The sequence below is a fragment of the Bos mutus genome, chromosome 10, assembly GCF_027580195.1.
Source record: "Bos mutus isolate GX-2022 chromosome 10, NWIPB_WYAK_1.1, whole genome shotgun sequence".
NCBI lineage: Eukaryota > Metazoa > Chordata > Mammalia > Artiodactyla > Bovidae > Bos > Bos mutus.
The window spans coordinates 70,534,793-70,554,905 of record NC_091626.1 but is presented as its reverse complement, the minus strand read 5'-3'; the positions used below and the strand labels follow the sequence as shown (position 1 = coordinate 70,554,905).

At 38.2% G+C, this 20,113-nt stretch overlaps 1 protein-coding gene across 1 annotated transcript in view; it reads right to left on the bottom strand.

The window, feature by feature from the left end:
• TMEM87A (transmembrane protein 87A) overlaps positions 1-20,113 on the bottom strand; it is a 38,899-nt gene that overhangs the window by 5,283 nt on the left and 13,503 nt on the right. The window contains exons 8-17 of the mRNA XM_070378167.1: positions 18,345-18,406; positions 17,427-17,610; positions 16,086-16,185; positions 11,805-11,898; positions 10,285-10,353; positions 8,413-8,521; positions 7,430-7,488; positions 6,584-6,687; positions 676-749; positions 182-243 (exon numbers count right to left, since the gene is read on the bottom strand). Of these exons, the coding sequence (XP_070234268.1) occupies positions 182-243; positions 676-749; positions 6,584-6,687; positions 7,430-7,488; positions 8,413-8,521; positions 10,285-10,353; positions 11,805-11,898; positions 16,086-16,185; positions 17,427-17,610; positions 18,345-18,406 (917 nt within the window). The remainder of the gene's footprint in view (positions 1-181; positions 244-675; positions 750-6,583; positions 6,688-7,429; positions 7,489-8,412; positions 8,522-10,284; positions 10,354-11,804; positions 11,899-16,085; positions 16,186-17,426; positions 17,611-18,344; positions 18,407-20,113) is intronic.

The window sequence follows — 20,113 nt, the reverse complement described above, 5'->3', positions numbered from 1 at the left end:
ACACAAAAACATCAGTATGGTCTGGAACTTTTTTAGGACATAGCAGAATCTCTTGCTATCTCTGTTTTTAAAAATGTTAATTATACAATAGGTTAAAAAAAAATCACTAAGACCTGTACATAACTGCTAAGCTCCACCAAGAGTTAGAGGAGAGGGCAAAAAGAAAAGATATCATACTTACTGCTTTATTTACTTTACTATTTCCATTTGGTTCTTGTTTGGTACTTCTCATTTTCATCCCTTCTGTAGAAGAAAAAAAAATAAATATGGTTAACTATGTCAGTGACCACACTGACAGCAAAAATATATCAAGACCTTCATTTTAAGCTTACTGACACTAAATTATACTACAGGTAAGTTTCTTCATCTTTACATTTGTGCTGGAAAGTTCAAAGTAAAATTTTCAGCTCATCTATAGCACTGGACATTTAATGTGCCATTAAATCACTGAACATCTTTAGATGAAGTTTCATCTAAAGACTGATACCCTTACTTTTGCTTTCCTCTAACTTTACCACATACCCAACTGAAGAATAACATGTTGTAAAAGAGTAAACGTACTTATATCAAAGTCTCTTGATTTTGATACTCACAATGTTATACTTCATTTACTCTATTTCTAAAAACCAGAAAAGAATATTAAAAGCACAAATAAAAGGTGAATTTTATCACTACCAAAGCTTTCTTTCAGCATAGGTTCCTTTTGTTCATCCTCCTCCTCTTCCTCAGACAATGGTGAAAAGGCAAACCTGACAGAACAAAGGTAGAACAGAAGGGAAAAATCAGAAAAGGAAAAACACTATTCCATTATCTGGATTTTACAGGACTAATTATGGAAACCTCAATCACAGTCATTCATAATGTCAGTTTCATGAATAACACAACAGTTCCCTCCCTTCAGAAAGCTCTCAACTGCTGCTCTGAACAAGAGAGAAGCAGGATGGTATCATATTCATGACTGCAGGCTCAGCCACAGGCTACTTGTGACCTTAGACAAGTTCCCTATTCTTCTCTGTGCCCCAGGTTCCTCATCTGTAGATGGGGATAATAATAGAACATTACTGTCATAAAGCAGATAAGTTATTTCAAATAAAGGGCTTAGAACAATACTTCACGGTAAGCAATCAATTAAATGTTCATTTATAAGCATAGGTACCACACAAGGGTAAGCATGTAATTCAAAATTTCAGCCTTCAAACTGGTAGTTATGATTTGGAAAGTCTGATCGTGTTGTGTTCCAAGTAATTTATCTTCCTTCGCAACTTGCAAGAGATTCAGCAAAGCTGCTACTGGATAGGTAATTCTCAGAATGCTTAGCTGTGCACTCATTCTGCACTTTTCATTTTACTGTTGCTTATTATTTTTATTTTCTTGTTTTAAAGTCTCCCTTACATTCCTATAAGCTAGGAATAATAGGGAACACCTAAAACCTGTTCAAGGGTAACTAACAAAAATTCACAATCCCAGCAATCCCAAGGCACTCACTAGTACCGAGTATATGCTGTGTGCCAGTATGTTCTTAAAAGCTCACCTTGTATACACAGAGAGATCTAGCCTTTGCCCCTAACTGATGGGAGGTGATCTCTATGTCCCTGGCATGTCCTGCCTGATACGAGTGTCACTGGTTACCCACTCTGGCTCTGGCCACAGGACAGTCTAACAATGTGATTTGTGTTAAGCTCTCTGATGGTCAAGAATCCACCTGCAATGCAGAAGACGTGGGTTCAATCCCTGGGTTGGGATGCTCCCCTAGAAGAGGGCATGGCAACCCACTCCAGTATTCTTGCCTGAAGAATCCGCTCAAACAGAGGAGCTTGGCGGGCTACAGTCCATGGGGTCGCAAAGAGGCGGACACAACTGGGTGACTAAACACAGCACATACTCTGGGGCACACAATATCACTTCCAGTCTCCAGAGGAACTAGCAACTAAAGATCACAGGCTGACCTCCAGGCCCTCCTTGGAGACTGAAGGTTAGCCATTCAGGCAGCAGGTAATCAAACCCCAGTAGTGGCCCACAGGCTCGGGTGAGTTTCCCTCAGCTGGCAATACTCAGTATGTACTGTCGCTGTCACATATACAGTGCAACCAGGAGGAAGGAACACCCTCTGTGACTCCATGGGGAGCAGACAATTGGGAGAGATGCATTTGGACCCCTCCTGGACTCTGTATCATAAGTCTCTCCTCCAAGCTGATTTTAATGTTTACCCCTTTTCTGTAATAAACTATAGCCATGAACGCAACAGCTTTCAGTGAGCTCTGAGTCCTTTTAGTGAATTATCAAATCTGAACTGGTTCTGCAAACCCCTGAACTTACAACTGTCAAAAGTGAAGACAGTCTTATAGGGACCATTCCCTCAGATTTTGCAGCTTGGCTAACTCCATGTAGCCAGGAACTTTTCTTGGTCTTTGTGGAATGTACTTCTGGTTTGAGGGGTGGGGTATGGAAAGAGAAGGTAGTTCACATAAATAAAGTATATACATTTTAGAAGATAATAAATGCACTGAGAGAAAAAATGGGGCAGAGGAGTATTGGAGGATATAAAAATACATGTATGTAACTGAGCAGGACCCTCTACCATCTTCCTGGGATAATTCCTCCCCCCACTGGCCCCCTCCTCCCTGGCTCCAAATCCTCTGCTGGCCTTTTGTTTGTAGAAAAACTTTCGCTTCCTAGGCCTTCCCCGAATTCCAAAGAAAAAATTCAATCAGAGAAATGAGAAAATGCGGAAGCAAAGGAAAACAGTCAAGCAAGACAAAACAATAATATTTCAGCCATTTAACAAAGTCAAAGACGCTTAAGTTTCTCCTTACGGGCTACATATAATAGTCTAAGCCATATCCTTTGAGCTGTTTTTCAGATACTGAAATCCCCACCAGGTGGAACTATGTGCTGCCAAAAGTATAGATCCCAGACTGGTTGGAACCAGAAGGTTGATGGGTACCAACTCCCAATTACCTCGCCTCTAACCAATCAGAAAAATGTCCATGAGCTGATCATGCACCCATACCCCTACTCCCTATCTTTAAAAACCTCTCTCTGCTCTGGAGTAGGAAATGGCAACCCACTGCAGTATTCTTAGCTAGAAAATAGACAGAGGAGCCTGGCGAGCTAAAAAAACACAACAAACAACAACAAAAAACAAAACCTTTCTCTGAAAACCACAGGGGAGTTTGGGTCTTTTAAGCCTGGCTGCCCAGACTCGTTGCTTGTGTTCTGCAATAAACACTGTACTTTGCTTCACCACAACCCAGGGTCAGCAGATGGGCCTTATTGTGCACAGGCAAGCAAGCCCAAGTTTGGGTTGGTAAAATGTACAAGGGTATTTATAACATTCTTATAGCTTATTCCTATTTTTAATGTTCCTGTACATACAAGGTATTTATTTACAGTAATATTTACTATTACAGTAATACAGTAATATTTACTGTTTATTTACAGGCCATTATTTAGATTGAAGCTGGGTTTTTTTAAAAGTATCCATAATTTTTATTTTTCTTTTATCAAGTATAGATTACAATGTTGTGTTAATTTCTTCTGTAAAGAAAAGTGATACAGTTATACATATGTATACGTTTTTTTATATCCTTTTCCACTATAGTTTACTATAGAATATAGAATACAGTACCCTGTGCTATACAGTAGGACCTTGCTTATCCATTCTATATATAACAGTTTGCATCCACAGCAGGTCTTTAGAAGGATCTACTTATAATGATGCTCCATGGCTGATGTTCAGTAAGTTGGTACTTGAACTGTTGCCTCGCAGGTTAAGGGTGGACACTGTACCTAGGCTGTCTGTACAATGCAGTCTATAATAAAATGTGCTTTGCTTCTGGGCTTTCGGAATTTTGGTACATATTAGGTACAAAGTGGGGCTTCCCAGGTGGCACTAGTGGTAAAGAACCCACCTGTCAAGGCAGGAGACGTAAGAGACACAGGTTCGACCCATGGGTTGGGAAGAGCCCCTGGAGGAAAGCATAACAACCCACTCCAGTATTCTTGCCTGGAGAATCTCATGGACAGAGGAGCCTGACAGGTTGCACAAAGTCAGGTATGACTGAAGAAACTTGGCAGGCAGGAAGGTACAAGGTGCTTACGTGGCCAGGCCCCAATAATAACCTGAGTGCTGAGTCTCTAATGGTATTCCATGGGCAGAAACATTACTGTATTTTTTGTGTTGGGAAAAGAAGCACGCACGATGTATAAATACTTCCTTAGAGGAGGAGAAGAACATCAGCAAACAAGGATTCTTCTATACTCTACCTGTGTCTTTTTCTCTTGCTGATCTCACCATTTTGCTGTAATAAACTTTGCTCTGGGATTTCCCTGGTGGTCCAGTTGTTAAGAACACCCCTGCAAATGCAGGGAACATGGGTTCCGAACACTGTTCTGGGAGGATTCCACATGCTGCAAGGCAACTAAGCCTGTGCTCCACAACTACTGAACTCACACTCTAGAGCCCACAAGACGCAACTGCTGGGCCTGCGCACTCTAGAACCTGTGCTCTTCACAAAAGAAGCCACCGCAACGAGAAGAAGTCCACGCATGACTACAGAAAGCCCTTGTGCAGCAGTGAAGACCCAGTGCAGCCAAAAATAAAGAACAATTAATCAATTTTTTTTAAAAAAGTACAACTGTATACTGAGTCTCATGAGTCCTTTTAAACATATGTGGCCTTGGGAACCCTGAAACACCCAAAGTGGAAATAGGCCAAATGTATTGTATGTACTGTATTCTATCAATATGAAACAAGTTAATTAATTGTAGTACATCTGTACCATGTAATATAGATAATGCCATCCATGAAAATAGATGGTTTAATTTAAACCAGTTGTCTTGTGCACTCCATAGTGCACTTTGAGTGAGTAAAAGAAGATTCCACATGTGAACAAGGAATATAATGTGGAAGAATACATCACATTAGGCTATTAACACTGCAGTTACAGGGACTGTGCACAATGTACTTTTAAAAAAGGAGAAAGGCAGAGAGGTAAAGCAAACATTTTTTTTAAAAGACTGAAGGGAAAATTCTTGAGTATAGATATAGCCAGCAAATGAGCAGATCAACAGATCAATTTGTAAAGGGAGGTGGCAGCAAAGACTGAGAAGCTGCCAGAAATGATAGAGCAGTGGCCTGCGTAGCACACTGGAAGACAAAGCTTCCAAGGCGGTGGCCTGCAGGGTCTGACCCAGAGTACGAGGAGGCAGTCAGCAGGAGGCCCTGGTCTCTGCGCAGCCTCATTAAGAAAGGCGGCAGAGCCACATGGAAGCTTAACACTTCCTGAGCCCAGGTCCCTTCAGCTCAGTGCAGCCACGAATGCTGAGATAAACGTGCCAAGGGAGAACGAAGAGCAATTTCTGCTCCTGGCCAAGTCAGTCAAGGGGGCAGCACCAGCCACCCTCATCCACCAGGTGCTGATGTCTATATATTTGGGGAATTGCTGGGTATGCCTAACATTAGAGAGCTGGTTAAGGAGAACTCTGCTTCCACATTGCAGCTGCTGATGGCGTTTCCTTGCGGGACATATGCTGAGCACTGAGCTGACGCTCAGAATCTTCCCCTACTCACTGAGGCTCAGAAGGATAAGTTTTGATACCTATCAATCATCAGCCTGGCTGTCAAAGGCGAGTATATTCTACATGCAATACTGTGGAGGCCTGCATCCTGCAGAACGTGTGGCATCTGGAAGGCTCTGAATGTGAACATGCTTCGCCTTCCAGCACAACCAGAGGCTAGAGGCTGATGATATCCAGGCACCAGGACCTCATTATCCAAATATAACCATGTTACTTTGAATTCAAATAAATTTCTATACTGACAATAAAAAGAGTATATATACATATATCAATACATAACATGACAGAGAAATAAATCTATGAGACGTCTATCTATTAAAAAAAAAATTAATGTAAAGCAGGGTCACCAGACCCTTGGTTATACCATCTCAACCTTTTCCCTCTTTGGTGGTACAGTTGTATGATATAAACTCATAACTGTCTAAAGCACAAGAAGAGAGGAGAAAAACAAGGAAAACAAAGGTATAGCTAATAACAAAATAAAGACAGCTAATTCCTAAATAATTGAGATTAGCCTACAGTTAAATAAAGCAAATTCACATATCAATTTTTATTCCACAGTCACTTAAGTTCTCATTTTACCCTTTCTGTTGTTACAGTAAGCTGAGCTAACAAACTATAGAAATTGTTTTCTCCTGGAAAGTAGATAGGTGATACTCCCATTAAAACTGTCACAATCTACTTCCCTTTTATTTACCCATACAAATATTAAAAGAAGATGTCAGAACTGACAAGGACCTCCTATCAATAGGTATCAATTTCCTCCCTCATTATATGAAGAGAAAACTAAAGGCTCAGAGAGATGAAGAGAGGCAGCATGTCAAAAATCACAGCTCAAATTAACAGGAGAGCTAAGACATGAGCCCAATTTCCTAAATATGGACCCACAAAGTATCATTTCCATTATACGACACAGCCCTAACAGTGTCACTCACTGAACCATGCCTAATTGATAACACATTCATTTAGTGGTTATCAGCTTGAATAAGAAGTGTCCCCAAACCTTTGGTTATTCGCTGATGGTCGCCAGAGAACCATGATGACAAAGAGGATCATGGAGAATAGCAACCGCCAAATGGCATCATCCACCCACAGCTCCCGCCAATCCTACCAAAAGGGGAGAAAAAACTTATATATTAATATATCATCTTAACCAGCTGTTCGCAAAGTCCTTTGCAAAGAACAAGAACCACTTATTTATTCATTCAGCTTATATTTACTAAAAGGGCCGGTTATGTGCTAATAAGCACTGTGCCACGTGCTTAGGATACAAAGTAAATGAACCTAATTTCTTTCCTTGTAGTGTTTACTAAAGAAAAAGGCACTAAGCAGACAGAGTACCTGTCAATGCTTCATTATAGCTGAGAATCTTTAGGGAAGGGTTTTTAAACAAGGTAAGAGAAAATAATATCAGATTGTTATTTTTTAATAATTTTCACTTCTATTTATTTAATTTTACCAAAATAGAGCTTTAGCTCCCTCCAAAGAAATGTTACTGGCCATATTCTTTGTGCCCAGATCTTAAGGACATGGTTTTTACTCAGATCAGCATTATTCACACAAACTTAATGCTTAAGACTCTGGATTTCTTGTTTGAGAATCTTCAGTTAAGGCAAGATTGGGTTATGAGAGTCTCTGGTTATCATTTATAAAATTCTCTTGAACTACTGGTATATATCATATATGGTATATATAAAATACTCAGGAGGAGAGAAACATTCTAACTCCCAGAATGAAGACCTAACCCTAATTTTTTATAAAATGCAAACCTTACCACTGTCATCAACATAACTGTCTGTGTACAACAAACGGTACACTGTTCCTAAATGTATGTTGTTTGTTAACTCACCGACTGACAAGTCACTATCCTGAACTTCATGGTTGTCCAGATGATAAACACAATAGATGCTAAAAAAATAGAAAAAACAAACCTGGTCAGTGTGAATGCTGGTTTATATCCCCCATTACATCCTTCAATTCTGGTTAAGTGGAATCTCACACATCCTGAACCCCCAAACATGATCACCACACTTTGTTATTTTAACATACTTATTCAATACAAAACTACTTAACTACTCGATATAAGGCCCACGATATGTACTCTTGTCAAAAATTTCTGTACTTAAAGAGTAGTATTGTTTAGTATCTAACTACTTCAGTAACCCTGAGAACTGGAAAAGACAGTAGTGAAAATATGGCTTTTCCCAGCAATATCAATAATTTTTTCCCCTTCCTTTATCCTTAATATTGTAAATGTTAATTTTTTTGTTAGCCAGTCAAATGGGGGGAAAGGGTTGATAAAATGACTGTAAAACAAACACAACTGTTGGTTCCAGTCATAGGCCAGACCTCACTATACTGGTTACAAGAGCCAAAAGGCAAAAAATAAGCCTACTTTGGCTATGGTCTACCTAATGCCTATATTTTACGCATGCTTAGTAACAGACGTGGAAGGAATATAAAGGCAGCATATCCTGACCTAAAATTCTATAACAAGGAAGTATTAATTAATGTCTTCTAAAATAAATATGAATGCTATATGGCACTGAAACTAACTTGCCTCAAGAAAAAAGAATGAATACAGGACAGAGATATACTAAGAACTATATAAGAAAGTAAATGCCATTATTCTTCATCTATTATACTTAAACTAAGTGATTCTCAATCTCTTCTGAACCACAGACCCCTTGGAGAATAACAAAAGCTAAAGACCCCTTTCCTAAGTAAAATGCACAAAACTCTTCTATGTAATTTTAAAGAGCCCACCTATGACCTCTCGGGTTAAGAATCTCTACTCTAAAAGGATCCCGTTTAAACATCAGGAAGACTTACCTGCCACTGCCAAGATAAGTGTGTTGGTGAAATGTCGATACAAAGAGAGTTTTACGATGTTCCTCCTAAGTTTTAATAGCTTCATTGTTTGAGTCAGGCTGATAAATATGTGTTTGAAGGTCAAGGAAATCAACATTCAGAAAAAAACAATAAGCTAGTAAATTAATTCTCAAGTTTCTCTGAGGATCTTATCTTAATGATAAGAGGCCTTACAGCTTGCTTATTCTCAATCTCACAAACACTCCCAGGCCTCACCATGATTAATAGGAAAGTCTTCATTTTCAATGAGATACTGAAGAGAAGATAAAACCAGGATAAAAGGAGAATGGAAAAAGAAAAAAAAAGAAGAGAAAAATTATTAAAAATTGAGAAATTAAGATAGGAAGCAGCTTTCTAGAGAAAAAAAAAATGAAAATGAAAATGAAGACAAATGGAAGAAAATGAAAATGAGTCTCAGGCAAGGGAATAGGAGTCAGCATTATTTTCTCTCTTCCTCTAAGGTTAAGTATCTCTGTTCTCACTGTCCCAGCTAATCCAGCCTAGGGTCATAAATACTTATGACTACAACCTTCTACAGTTCTACACTTAGATTCCTTGTGTAATATTAAGAAAACTACCATCCGCTGCTAGATTGATCCTGAATTAAAAGGATGGTACAATTACAATTGGCTGAGTATTCCAGGCAATTGGCCTCTAAAAGTAATGACTTTCCATTTTCAGAACATTATTCCCAAGGAGGAGTTGCCACAGAAGACAGAAGGGGAACTGATGACTACTAAAGAGGATAGCTGCCCTCATGTCCAACTTTCAGAATGAATAGACACAACAATGAGTGAGCTGGAGCTTGGTCTGTGCTTTGACAAATATCTAGCTGCTACCTAAACACTGCGTTATCTAACTGTTTGGTCTTGTCCCACTTTCCTCTTCATTCCTCCCAATATTTATAGAGGTTCACAAAGCACACTTGAAAGATACTGATGTAGGAAAGCTTGATCATTTGAACCAAAACACTTTAATTTCAAAGATCTTTGATAAATGACAATCTACTTAAATTCATAAAATTATTTTTTTTATATTCAGCCTTTTATGACATTGGTTTATTAAGACAATAATATTGCACAATTATACCTAGGAGCATATAAATAAAAACCAAAAAAAAAAAAAAAGACAGAAATCCCAAAACTCAAGTCCTTCATTCAATAGGCCAAATCTCTAATAAATAGTATTTATTTTTAAGAAGCAGGAGAAAAAGAAATTTGTCTGTTGTGTGCTGGTTGACTTCACCTGTAAATGAATCAATATTTACTTCAAAGAGTGGAAGCCTTCAGACAATTCCAAGTCACCTTCTGAACAGGGGTTCAAAACATTTGACCTGTAAGGACTTAAATCTGCTAAACTCATACAGAATTTTAAGAGTCAAATAACCTTATGGAGTTTCAAAACCATATTTTAAGAATCAAACTTTTTTCATAGTTTTCAAAGCATTTAATATTCCTAGAGGCTGAAAGAAATGGCAGAGCAGCCAGTTACTCTAACACTAAGTGGGATGCACAAATTAGTCCAAAATCAAAGTTCATTTTTTAAAAAAGGAGGAGAGGTAGGTGTAAAAAGTAAATAAATAAAAGGAAAGCCAGAAGTTTGTATTTTGTGCTCAGATACAGTCACTGATTTCGGATGCAATTTGAAAAATTAAGAACAAAACAAGAAAACTGCTTACCTCAGGCCTCAGGTTGTTAGACTGAAAATTCCCTAATCCCAGACTAAGGAGTAATCAACAAAACCGGTTTAAAAAAAAAAAATCCTTTACAGAAAGATCATGTTCTCCAAAAGGAGAAAATGGATGGCCATCAAAATAGCCAATGAGAAGGATATCCACCAGCAAAGGGCAGTGTCTAGGAAAGCCAAGGGGATAAAGGCCAAGGAAGCAAGATCAGTCTGGGCCTGCAGACAAAGAAAAAGAGATGGTGAAAAAACAGATGTCCAGAGAGTCATAGAGAAGAAATCAGCACATGATTCTGCATTTATATAATCAGCTGGAGTGATTTTTGCATTTGAACTGAAAGAAAACAAAGTGGAGTAACACGTGGCACCTACACCATTCTTCCCTTCTGATAAACCATCATGCAGAACATACAGCTGTTAGCACTTCACACAGCCTGTTGACTACAATCTCAACACAGTGAAATATGTTGCTAACTAATAAGGGACAACCAGCATAGAGTTCTTAGCATATTAAGATCCACATTAAGAAGTGACTATACCAAAAACGTTATGGCAGTATATGCTCCCATCCCAACCTATCATTTCCCATCATTTTGATTTTGGCTGTAAATCAAAGACCCTTTTCACATTCAAAACTTTCTGCATCATTTATATACTAAGAATTACTGGTTTCTAGAATTGTATACAATGTATTTTACGAAAAAAGCTCATCTCAAAATAAGATGTAAGGCAAGTAAGTATCTGTCCCCAAAATTATGCTGCTTGTTTTCCTAAGTTTAAGATACTATTTACTTATTCAATCCTAATTACTCAAATCACCAGGGCATTATTGAAAGGATATCCATAAAATAATACAGGCATCAATTGCTGAGAGGGCCAGGTTTATTATCAAAGTCAAGGGATAAGAAAAATACTACAGTAGTAGGAGAAAGAAAATGAAATTGACAGAGGGTTAAAGTTGCTGAAAGTCTAAGAAAATTACATACAGAGGACAGTGCAACTTGAAAACCAAATGTGCATCCACAGTGTTTCATTTGTTGCAAAACTTACTAAGCTCAGTTTAATTGAGAGAAAAGTTTACAGCATTTACCATCTTTAATCTGACAATTTATAACAGAGAGTAATGACCTAGGGAGGCCCACTTCTTCAAATTAAACCAGCTCTAACATAAATTTCTTTATCATATATCTCAGTGCTTTGGTTTTCATCCCTGATAAAGGCATAATTATGGAATTCTCAATAATTATATAAAACATAATCAGTTCAATTTTAAGAAACCTCTGAAATGCACGTCTTGGTTAAGCAAAGAGCACTGTCACTTTAAAACAAAAATTAGATTAACCAGAAAATGCATGATTACAATGCTTGTCACTTATGCAAGAATGGAGCCCACTGCTCCATTGCTGCTTCCCATTGAGAACTAGTAAATAAGTAGTAATTTGGGGGCAGGTGGGAAAGCATTCACTCCTCATCATACATTAAATTTCTAAAGCTCTAAGAGATTAAAAAGAAAAATAAATTATACATACGTTTTGGAAACCAGAGCCCAAAGGTGACTTAGAGGAAAACAGTAAAGAAGCCCACAGACACTTCTAATTAACTTCAAGGCAAAAACAAAATGATCACAAAATGGAGAATGATCACAAAAAATCAGATTGAGCAATACTGACCCCAGTAACTCTGAGGACCCCTTCCATGCCAGAGAACAAAAGATAAAGGGCCCCTGCTACCACAACCTTGTGAAGAGTGACTCCAAGGCGAGGCCTAAAGAGGAAGAAAAGAGATAGCTGAGTACAAATGCAACAAACCCCAAGACAAGCTAAGTAATAGAAACTCATGTTGATTAACACAGGCTAACAACTTAACAGAGATAAGCCAGACATACTTGATCTACCCGAAAAAAAACCTCAAATAGATGTATGGTTTTAAATCAAGACAGTAAACACTAGAACTTGAGATCCAGTCCCTTATCACTAAATTTTTCAAAACCTTTTATTATAGAGAATCCTGAAATATATTCAATAGTATAATGAACCCCTATAAACCCATTATCCACCTCCAAAAGCCATCAACCTACAACTAATCCTGCCTCATGAACATCTCATCCACTTTCCATCCCCCATATTATCCTGATACAAATCCTAGAAATCTTACCTTTTATATATATGTATTTCTGTATATTTTAAACAGATATGGACTTTGAAAAAACATAATAACAATATCATTATCAAATCTAAAATTTTTAACAGTTCTTTAATATAGCCAAAATCTTATTAAAACTCATTAAATAGCCTGTTATTATGCTCAAAATTCAACAAAATATGAAAAGTCTGAGTAGCTTCAGTGTCATCCGAGGAAAAATCTTAGACTCTTGAAATTCAAAATACCTTTTATACCCATGGCTGATTCATGTCAGTGTATGGCAAAAACCACTGCAATAAAGTAATTAGCCACCAATTAAAATAAATTAATTAAAAAAAAAAATACCTTTTAATCGAAATATACATTTTAACAAGACCCCAAGATGATTCATTAGAGCATTATAGTGTGAGATGCACTACCTTAAATCATGTCTACCTAAGCCTTACCAATGCCTATTCTTACATTTTGTTACATGCTAGAAAAACTGCAAATGGACAGGAATTTATCTCCCCACTGGTATTATCTTAGAAATCCAGAATGTTTCCTGGCCTACAGGAAGCAACCACATGCATTAAACAAATAAATAAATTGCAAAAGTGAGAACCCCAATCCCATTTAAAGCAAAACTCTCTTAAATAAACGAATAAATTTTAAAAATTAAGGTCCCCCATTTCTTTAATTCCACTTAAAGCAAAACTCCTTGAAAATAACTACCTATAAAGGAAAGTTATGACCAACCTAGATAGCATATTAAAAAGCAGAGACATTACTTTGCCGACAAACGTCTGTCTAGTCAAGGCTATGGTTTTTCCAGTGGTCATGTATGGATGTGAAAGTTGGACTGGGAAGAAAGCTGAGTGCCGAAGAATTGATGCTTTTTAACTGTGGTGCTGGAGAAGACTCTTGAGAGTCCCTTGGACTGCAAGGAGATCCAACCAGTCCATTCTAAAGGAGATCAGCCCTGGGTGTTCTTTGGAAGGACTGATGCTAAAGCTGAAACTCCAATACTTTGGCCACATCATGCGAAGAGTTGACTCATTGGAAAGACCCTGATGCTGGGAGGAATCGGGGGCAGGAGGAGAAAGGGATGACAGAGGATGAGATGGCTGGATGGCATCACCGACTCAATGGACATGCTGCTGCTGCTGCTGCTAAGTCGCTTCAGTCGTGTCCAACTCTGTGCGACCCCATAGACGGCCTCCTACCAGGCTCCTCTGTCTCTGGGATTCTCCAGGCAAGAACACTGGAGTGGGTTGCCAGGGAGTTGGTGATGGACAGGGAGGCCTGGCGTGCTGCGATTCATAAGGTCGCAAAGAGTTAGACACGACTGGGCAACTGAACTGAACTGAACTGATACCTAATTCCTCTCCCCTATTTAAAAGAATTCCTCCTATTTTTTCTTAAACTCACTCCAATCGAGCTTTCTGTTCTGCTCCTCACCAAAACCATTCTTATTTAAGGTCACTAATATCATTCATGTAGTTTAAAGCCCATGTTCACATCTCAATCCTCTTACTTGACACAATTAATCACTCCCTTCTCGAAACAGTCTTTAGCTTCGTCTCCCACTTCACTGGTCACTTCTATATTTCCTCTGCCCTGAAAAAACCCTGAAGCTGGGGAAGATTGAAAGCAGGAGGAAGAGATGAAAGAGGATGAGATGGCTGGATGGCACCATCGACTCAACGGACGTTGAGTCTGAGCAAACTCTGAGATGGTGAAGGACAGAGAAGCCTGCTGTGCTGCAGTCCATGGAGTTGCAAGAAGTTGGACATGACTGAGTAACTGAACTACAACAATTCTACTTCACTTCGTTGACTTCTAAATAATAATAGTTCAAGGGATCAATCCTTTGACCTCTTTATATACACTCACTTCCTTGATGGTCACATCCTATCTCAAGGCTTTAAATAACATCATCTGACCTGTCTCTTGAGAAACCAGTATGCAGGTCAGGAAGCAACAGTTAGAACTGGACATGGAACAACAGACTGGTTCCAAATAGGAAAAGGAGTACGTCAAGGCTGTATATTGTCATCCTGCTTATTTAACTTATATGCAGAGTACATCATGAGAAACGCTGGGCTGGAAGAAGCACAAGCTGGAATCAAGATTGCCGGGAGAAGTATCAGTAACCTCAGATATGCAGACCACACCACACTTATGGCAGAAAGTGAAGAGGAACTAAAAAGCCTCTTGATGAAAATGGAGGAGGAGAGTGAAAAAGTTGGCTTAAAGCTCAACATTCAGAAAATTAAGATCATGGCATCTGGTCCCATCACTTCATGGGAAATGGATGGGGAAACTAGTGGAAACAGTGTCAGACTATTTTTGGGGGCTCCAAAATCACTGCAGATGGTGACCACAGCCATGAAATTAAAAGACACTTATTCCTTGGAAGGAAAGTTATGACCAACCTAGATAGCATATGAAAAAGCAGAGACATTACTTTGCCGACAAACGTCTGTCTAGTCAAGGCTATGGTTTTTCCAGTAGTCATGTATGGATGTGAGAGTTGGACTGTGAAGAAAACTGAGCACCGAAGAATTGATGCTTTTGAACTGTGGTACTGGAGAAGACTCTTGAGAGTCCCTTGGACTGCAAGAAGATGCAACCAGTCCATCCTAAAGGAGATCAGTCCTGGGTGTTCTTTGGAAGGACTGATGCTAAAGCTGAAACTCCAATACTTTGGCCACTCATTGGAAAAGACCCTAATGCTGGGAAGGATTGGGGGCAGGAGGAGAAGGGGACGACAGAGAATGAGATGGCTGGATGGCATCACCGACTCTATGGACATGAGTTTGAGTGAACTCCAGGAGTTGGTGATGGACAGGGAGGCCTGGCGTGCTGTGATTCATGGGGTTGCAAAGAGTCAGACACGGCTGAGCTACTGAAGTGAACTGAACTGATGCCCTGACTGCCAAATTTATCTCTCTGCCCTAATTTTTTCCTCCGACTTCCCTCGTTCGGATATCTGAACTCTTAATCCTGGCTCTACTCCAAATTATTCCACCTAAAATCTTCCTGAACTCAGTTAATGTCACTTCCATCCTTCTACTTGCTTAGGGCAAAACATTAATCGTTGGCATCATCCCTGATTCGTTTTTTTCATATCATATATTTGCTCTATCAGCAAAGTCCATTTTCTCCATCTTCAAAATATAAAAGAATCTGACCACATCTTAGTATCTCTTCCCCTGGGTGTATATATAGTTCTTTCACTAACCTGGATCTTTTCTTAAATGTCACTAAGTGAAGCCTTCCTTGACCACCATAATTATAATTTCAAGTTCCCCCTCCTGGTTAGAACTTTCTATACCCTTTCCCTGCTTTATCTGCTCACTGACACATTAGATTTTTCACTCAAATACCTTTGTCTGTGCACCAGCCCCCCCATAAATGTAAGCTCCAAGTCTTTTGTTTTCTTGCTGTATCCCTAGGACCTAGAACAAAGTCTAATATATAGAAGGCACCCAAGAACACTCTTCCTATTCAAAAAATCTGATTTTCAAGAATATTTTGGAAGAGTAAAGACAATAAGTTTACTCTAAAAATTTGATGTTTCAATGTCATTTGCTAAATTGCAGGTTTCCTGTAGATGCTCCTTGAATTCTAACCAGTGAAATCAAACACTAAGGTTTTTCCAACTTCTGCGAATCTACAAAATTTCAGATGTTTTTGACTTCATACCTATCTCTTATATAAACTCTTTCAGAACTACACTGAGAACCTGAAACACTGTTTCAATTTAATCAGCATTTTAATTTGCTCTTCCGTATAGGAAGACAACACTTAAAGGCAATACTTACTTGACTATGCCATATCCCAGACTGACTATGATGACCAGGGTTCGAGCCAGTGAGCGTTTAACTGCAGAAAGCAGCTCTGCAAGGATTAGGGCACCCTGGACTGTGAGAAAGAAAAAAACAGAGAAACACTGCAGCATGTAATCCAAGTTTGGGAAAAGGTGCAATTGTAGACCCAAAATGTAGATTTCTAACATTCTTCAGAACAAACACTGACATCAGTCCTACTTGAAAAGAATACCGATTCTGCCAATGTTTACCAGTAGAAGCTGATATTATTTAGGATCTTCCTCATGTGGATAGTAATCTGGGTGTGTCAATTTACTTTCCCTCTCCACCTCCCACATCACTAAAACCTCAGAATACCTTACCCTATTTGAATAATTTATAGCATCTAAGGAGAATTCCTCCCATTAAAAAAAAAAAAAGTGTGAAATACAGCACAGAAAACACAAACACAGAATTTTCAACTCTTTTTTACATCTATTATTTTCAAGCCATTTCAAAGACTAGGGAAAGATCTAATTAGTATATCTTACAATAACGGTTACTAATAATTAAATGAAAAAATAATTATATGTATGGTCTGATGAGAGAACTGAAGCTATCAAAAAACACTTCAGCACAAAACAATTTCTATCATTATCTGTTCACCTTATTAAACCACAAATACTCTTCTATTTTCACGGTATTATTATATTTTACCAAATAGATACCACCCCCACACCTCTAAGGTAGCTTTGAAATCAAGATGTGTCTTACAATCAATGGCATCTTACAATTAAATTAGTAGTATTTACTTTCTTTCTTATTTCTTAGATGCATGTAATAATGGTACCTTAAAAATCAACAGCAACTAAGATTCAATGATGGTTGAATTCCCAAAATGGCCACTACCGTTTCAACATTTTTTAGTATATTTCAATAAAATTATTCTTAAATCTTCCCTGGTGGCTCAGACGGTAAAGTGTCTGCCTACAATACGGGAGACCTGGGTTCAATCCTTAGGTCAGGAAGATCCTCTGGAGAAGGAAATAATAACCCACTCCAGTACTCTTGCCTGGAAAATCCCACAGACGGAGGAGCCTGGTAGGCTACAGTCCATGGGGTCGCAAAGAGTTGGATATGACTGAGCGACTTACCATACCTTACTCTTAAATTACTGACACTACAAGTTAAGAGATTAAAAACAATGTCACAATCACAGTGATTCTGCTTAAGTTGTTATCATAATCAAGTAACTAAAAAGCTACATCTACTTAATGAGTGCTGACCTTGGGAAAATTGTTCTTTAGTCTCACCTACCAATCACTCACAAACTGTCAAACATTTTTCGGTACATACCAGATTCTCCTTTGTATCGGATGTTTTGAAATTCTGCATAGAAGACGGCTTTCTCAAGCATTCCCAGAAAGATGACAGCACCGATCCAAAACTGGATTCTCAGGAGATCTCTCCAATAGCAAGCAGACCATGCCAGCCACAGAACACCAAACAGGACATATACAATACACATCACCATGAAAAACTGTCATCCAAGTGGGTAAAAGAAAAAAAGAAGGATTAGGGCCAAGAGCCAATTTAGAATCTACACATAGTCCTAACATATTATAAAAAATATACATATTACACCTTCTACTTAAAAAATTTTTATTTATTTCTGTGAAGTTCAATACTAAGATGAAAAAATTGTCTCCTCTTGGGCAGAGGGAGACTGCCTCAGGACTTGTCATCAAGAGTGACCACTCTTCTGTATCAAAAGGTTTTTTTCAGCTCACAATCAAAAATTATTTAAATGAAGACAACACAGAGAGCCTGCTGAAGGCTATGAAACACCAAAGTGGGAAAACTATAAAAGTACAAGGGAAAAACAACAATCATGAACAAAAAGAAACCTGAAAACAGATTAAGGATGTTTTCAGACAGACACAACTGAAAAGGAGAAAGCATCATCATTTAGTCATACTAAGTGGGATCAGAAACTACAGAGTTTTTTAAGTACTCCATTTTGGATCTAAGAGATGTCAAAAGTGAATCAGGTACTCTCAACTCTAAAATTCTCCAAGTCATTGACTTCTTCCTTTTATAAATGAGAAAACGAGCCATGGAGGGGTTCACTGACACTCCCAAGATCACATTCTAGTAAGAAGTACAGAACTACAAGCAGTATTTTCTGAACTGTTCAGGAACAAGTCTTTAATACTGCCTCAAAACAAGTTAAACACATTTAATGTTGAGGTTAAAGAATTTAAGTTCACTTACAATCATCAGTGGGTATTCTTCAAGCGTGAGGTATTCATAGGGACCTTTCACTTCAACAGTCACTGCCAAAACACAGTCCTCAGAATTAATGTAAAGGATGAAAAAATTAAACAGAAACATCATCTGATATTTGTTTGATGAAATTAATGAAAATTCCATTGGGTAATTTACTTTTAACCATTTCAATCATGAAGTGCTCTGATGGTTCATGCTGTGTCCTGCACAGGTCTCTGGCTCCATCACCATTTTTAGTAGAAAAGTCCTCTGTTCTCATACTCATGTCCTTTAAAGACCAAGATGAATGTATTTCATCCATAAGGCCTGGTGAGCTGCCCAACTGGAACTATTCCTCATCTCCTCTAAACTCCAAACATACTTCACATATGCTTTTTCTTACATCACTAACATGCTTTGCAAAGTACAGGGCTTCATTTCTTCATTCTGTCACCCTCTTTGCCTCTTCTCTCTCCTGGCCTATGTTTTCCTATTGCTTTATTTCTTTTTTACCTACTTCAATTTTACTTAACTTTCCTACTATTAACATATCATTTTCAGAAAGTGCTTAATAATAACAGTGTTTAATGAAGCAAAACAAATAACAGTACCAACAAGAATGTGACAGAGCTGCCTTACTGAAGTAAACCTATAACTACTTTTAAATTGTAACTGATAAAAACTACTTGGATAAATTTTAGGTATGATTAATAAATAAACTGCTTTATCTGAGAAGTGACATCTATCTCCAGATACAGACAATGCAACAAATATTTCTTACCAATTTTTATCAAGCAAAAAGGACATACCACTATTAAAAGACAGACCCAATTCTTACATGAAGAAAAGGAGCATCCCATATTAGCAATCACAAAAATTTCATAGCCAAACTGGTTAGTAATCTAAACCTTCTTAATTTAATGAAAGAGTAAATATAAATACTTCGTAAATATCTGTCACATTCTCTATTTACTCTACAGCAGAAGTCAGCAAAATACAGTGCATGGGCCAAATTTGGCCAACCATTCCAAAGTTTTATTGGAAAACAATCACATCCACTTACGTACTGTCAATGGCTATATCTACACCACAGGGCAGAGCTGGGTAGTTGCAGCAGAGAGAACATTTACTATCTGGCACTCTAAAGCTAATCCCTGTCCTATACTAAAATATAACACACATTTTCTGAGCACTTACCATGTGACACACATTATGGAAAATATAGGAGATGGAAAGACGCACGTTTTCTGCCACCAAGTGGATTACCATCCCCAGGTGAGAGGGAGTTGGAAAGCAACAGAGAACTGTCCCCCCTGAGCCAGCCCCAGAAGGATGTATATTTTCTATGACAAAGTAAAAAGCCATCCAGGCAGAGGACATTACATGACGAAAGAAAATGATCATGGTTGTGAAAATGCAGGATACATTTAAAGGACATGTAGTTCTGAGGCTGCACATGGTACTATACAGTAGCATTCTGACACACAGCAGAAGGTAAACTGGAATAATCTGTGAAGTTTTCTAAGTCTTGCTGCAGAATTGGATATTTTATAGGTAAAAGAAAATACCAAAGATTTTAATGAAGGGAAGAAAGAAGATAAAATTGTCTTAAGAGAATTGCAGGGCTCCCACCAAGGGGTACTTAAGTTTTGAGTATCACCTTCTTAGTTCCAAATGACTGATGGATAAAGCAAAAACAAAAAAAGAGAGAGGAAACAAAAAGGACATAAGCTTGAAAAGATAAACAGCTCCACATATCAAAACAGAATAAAAAT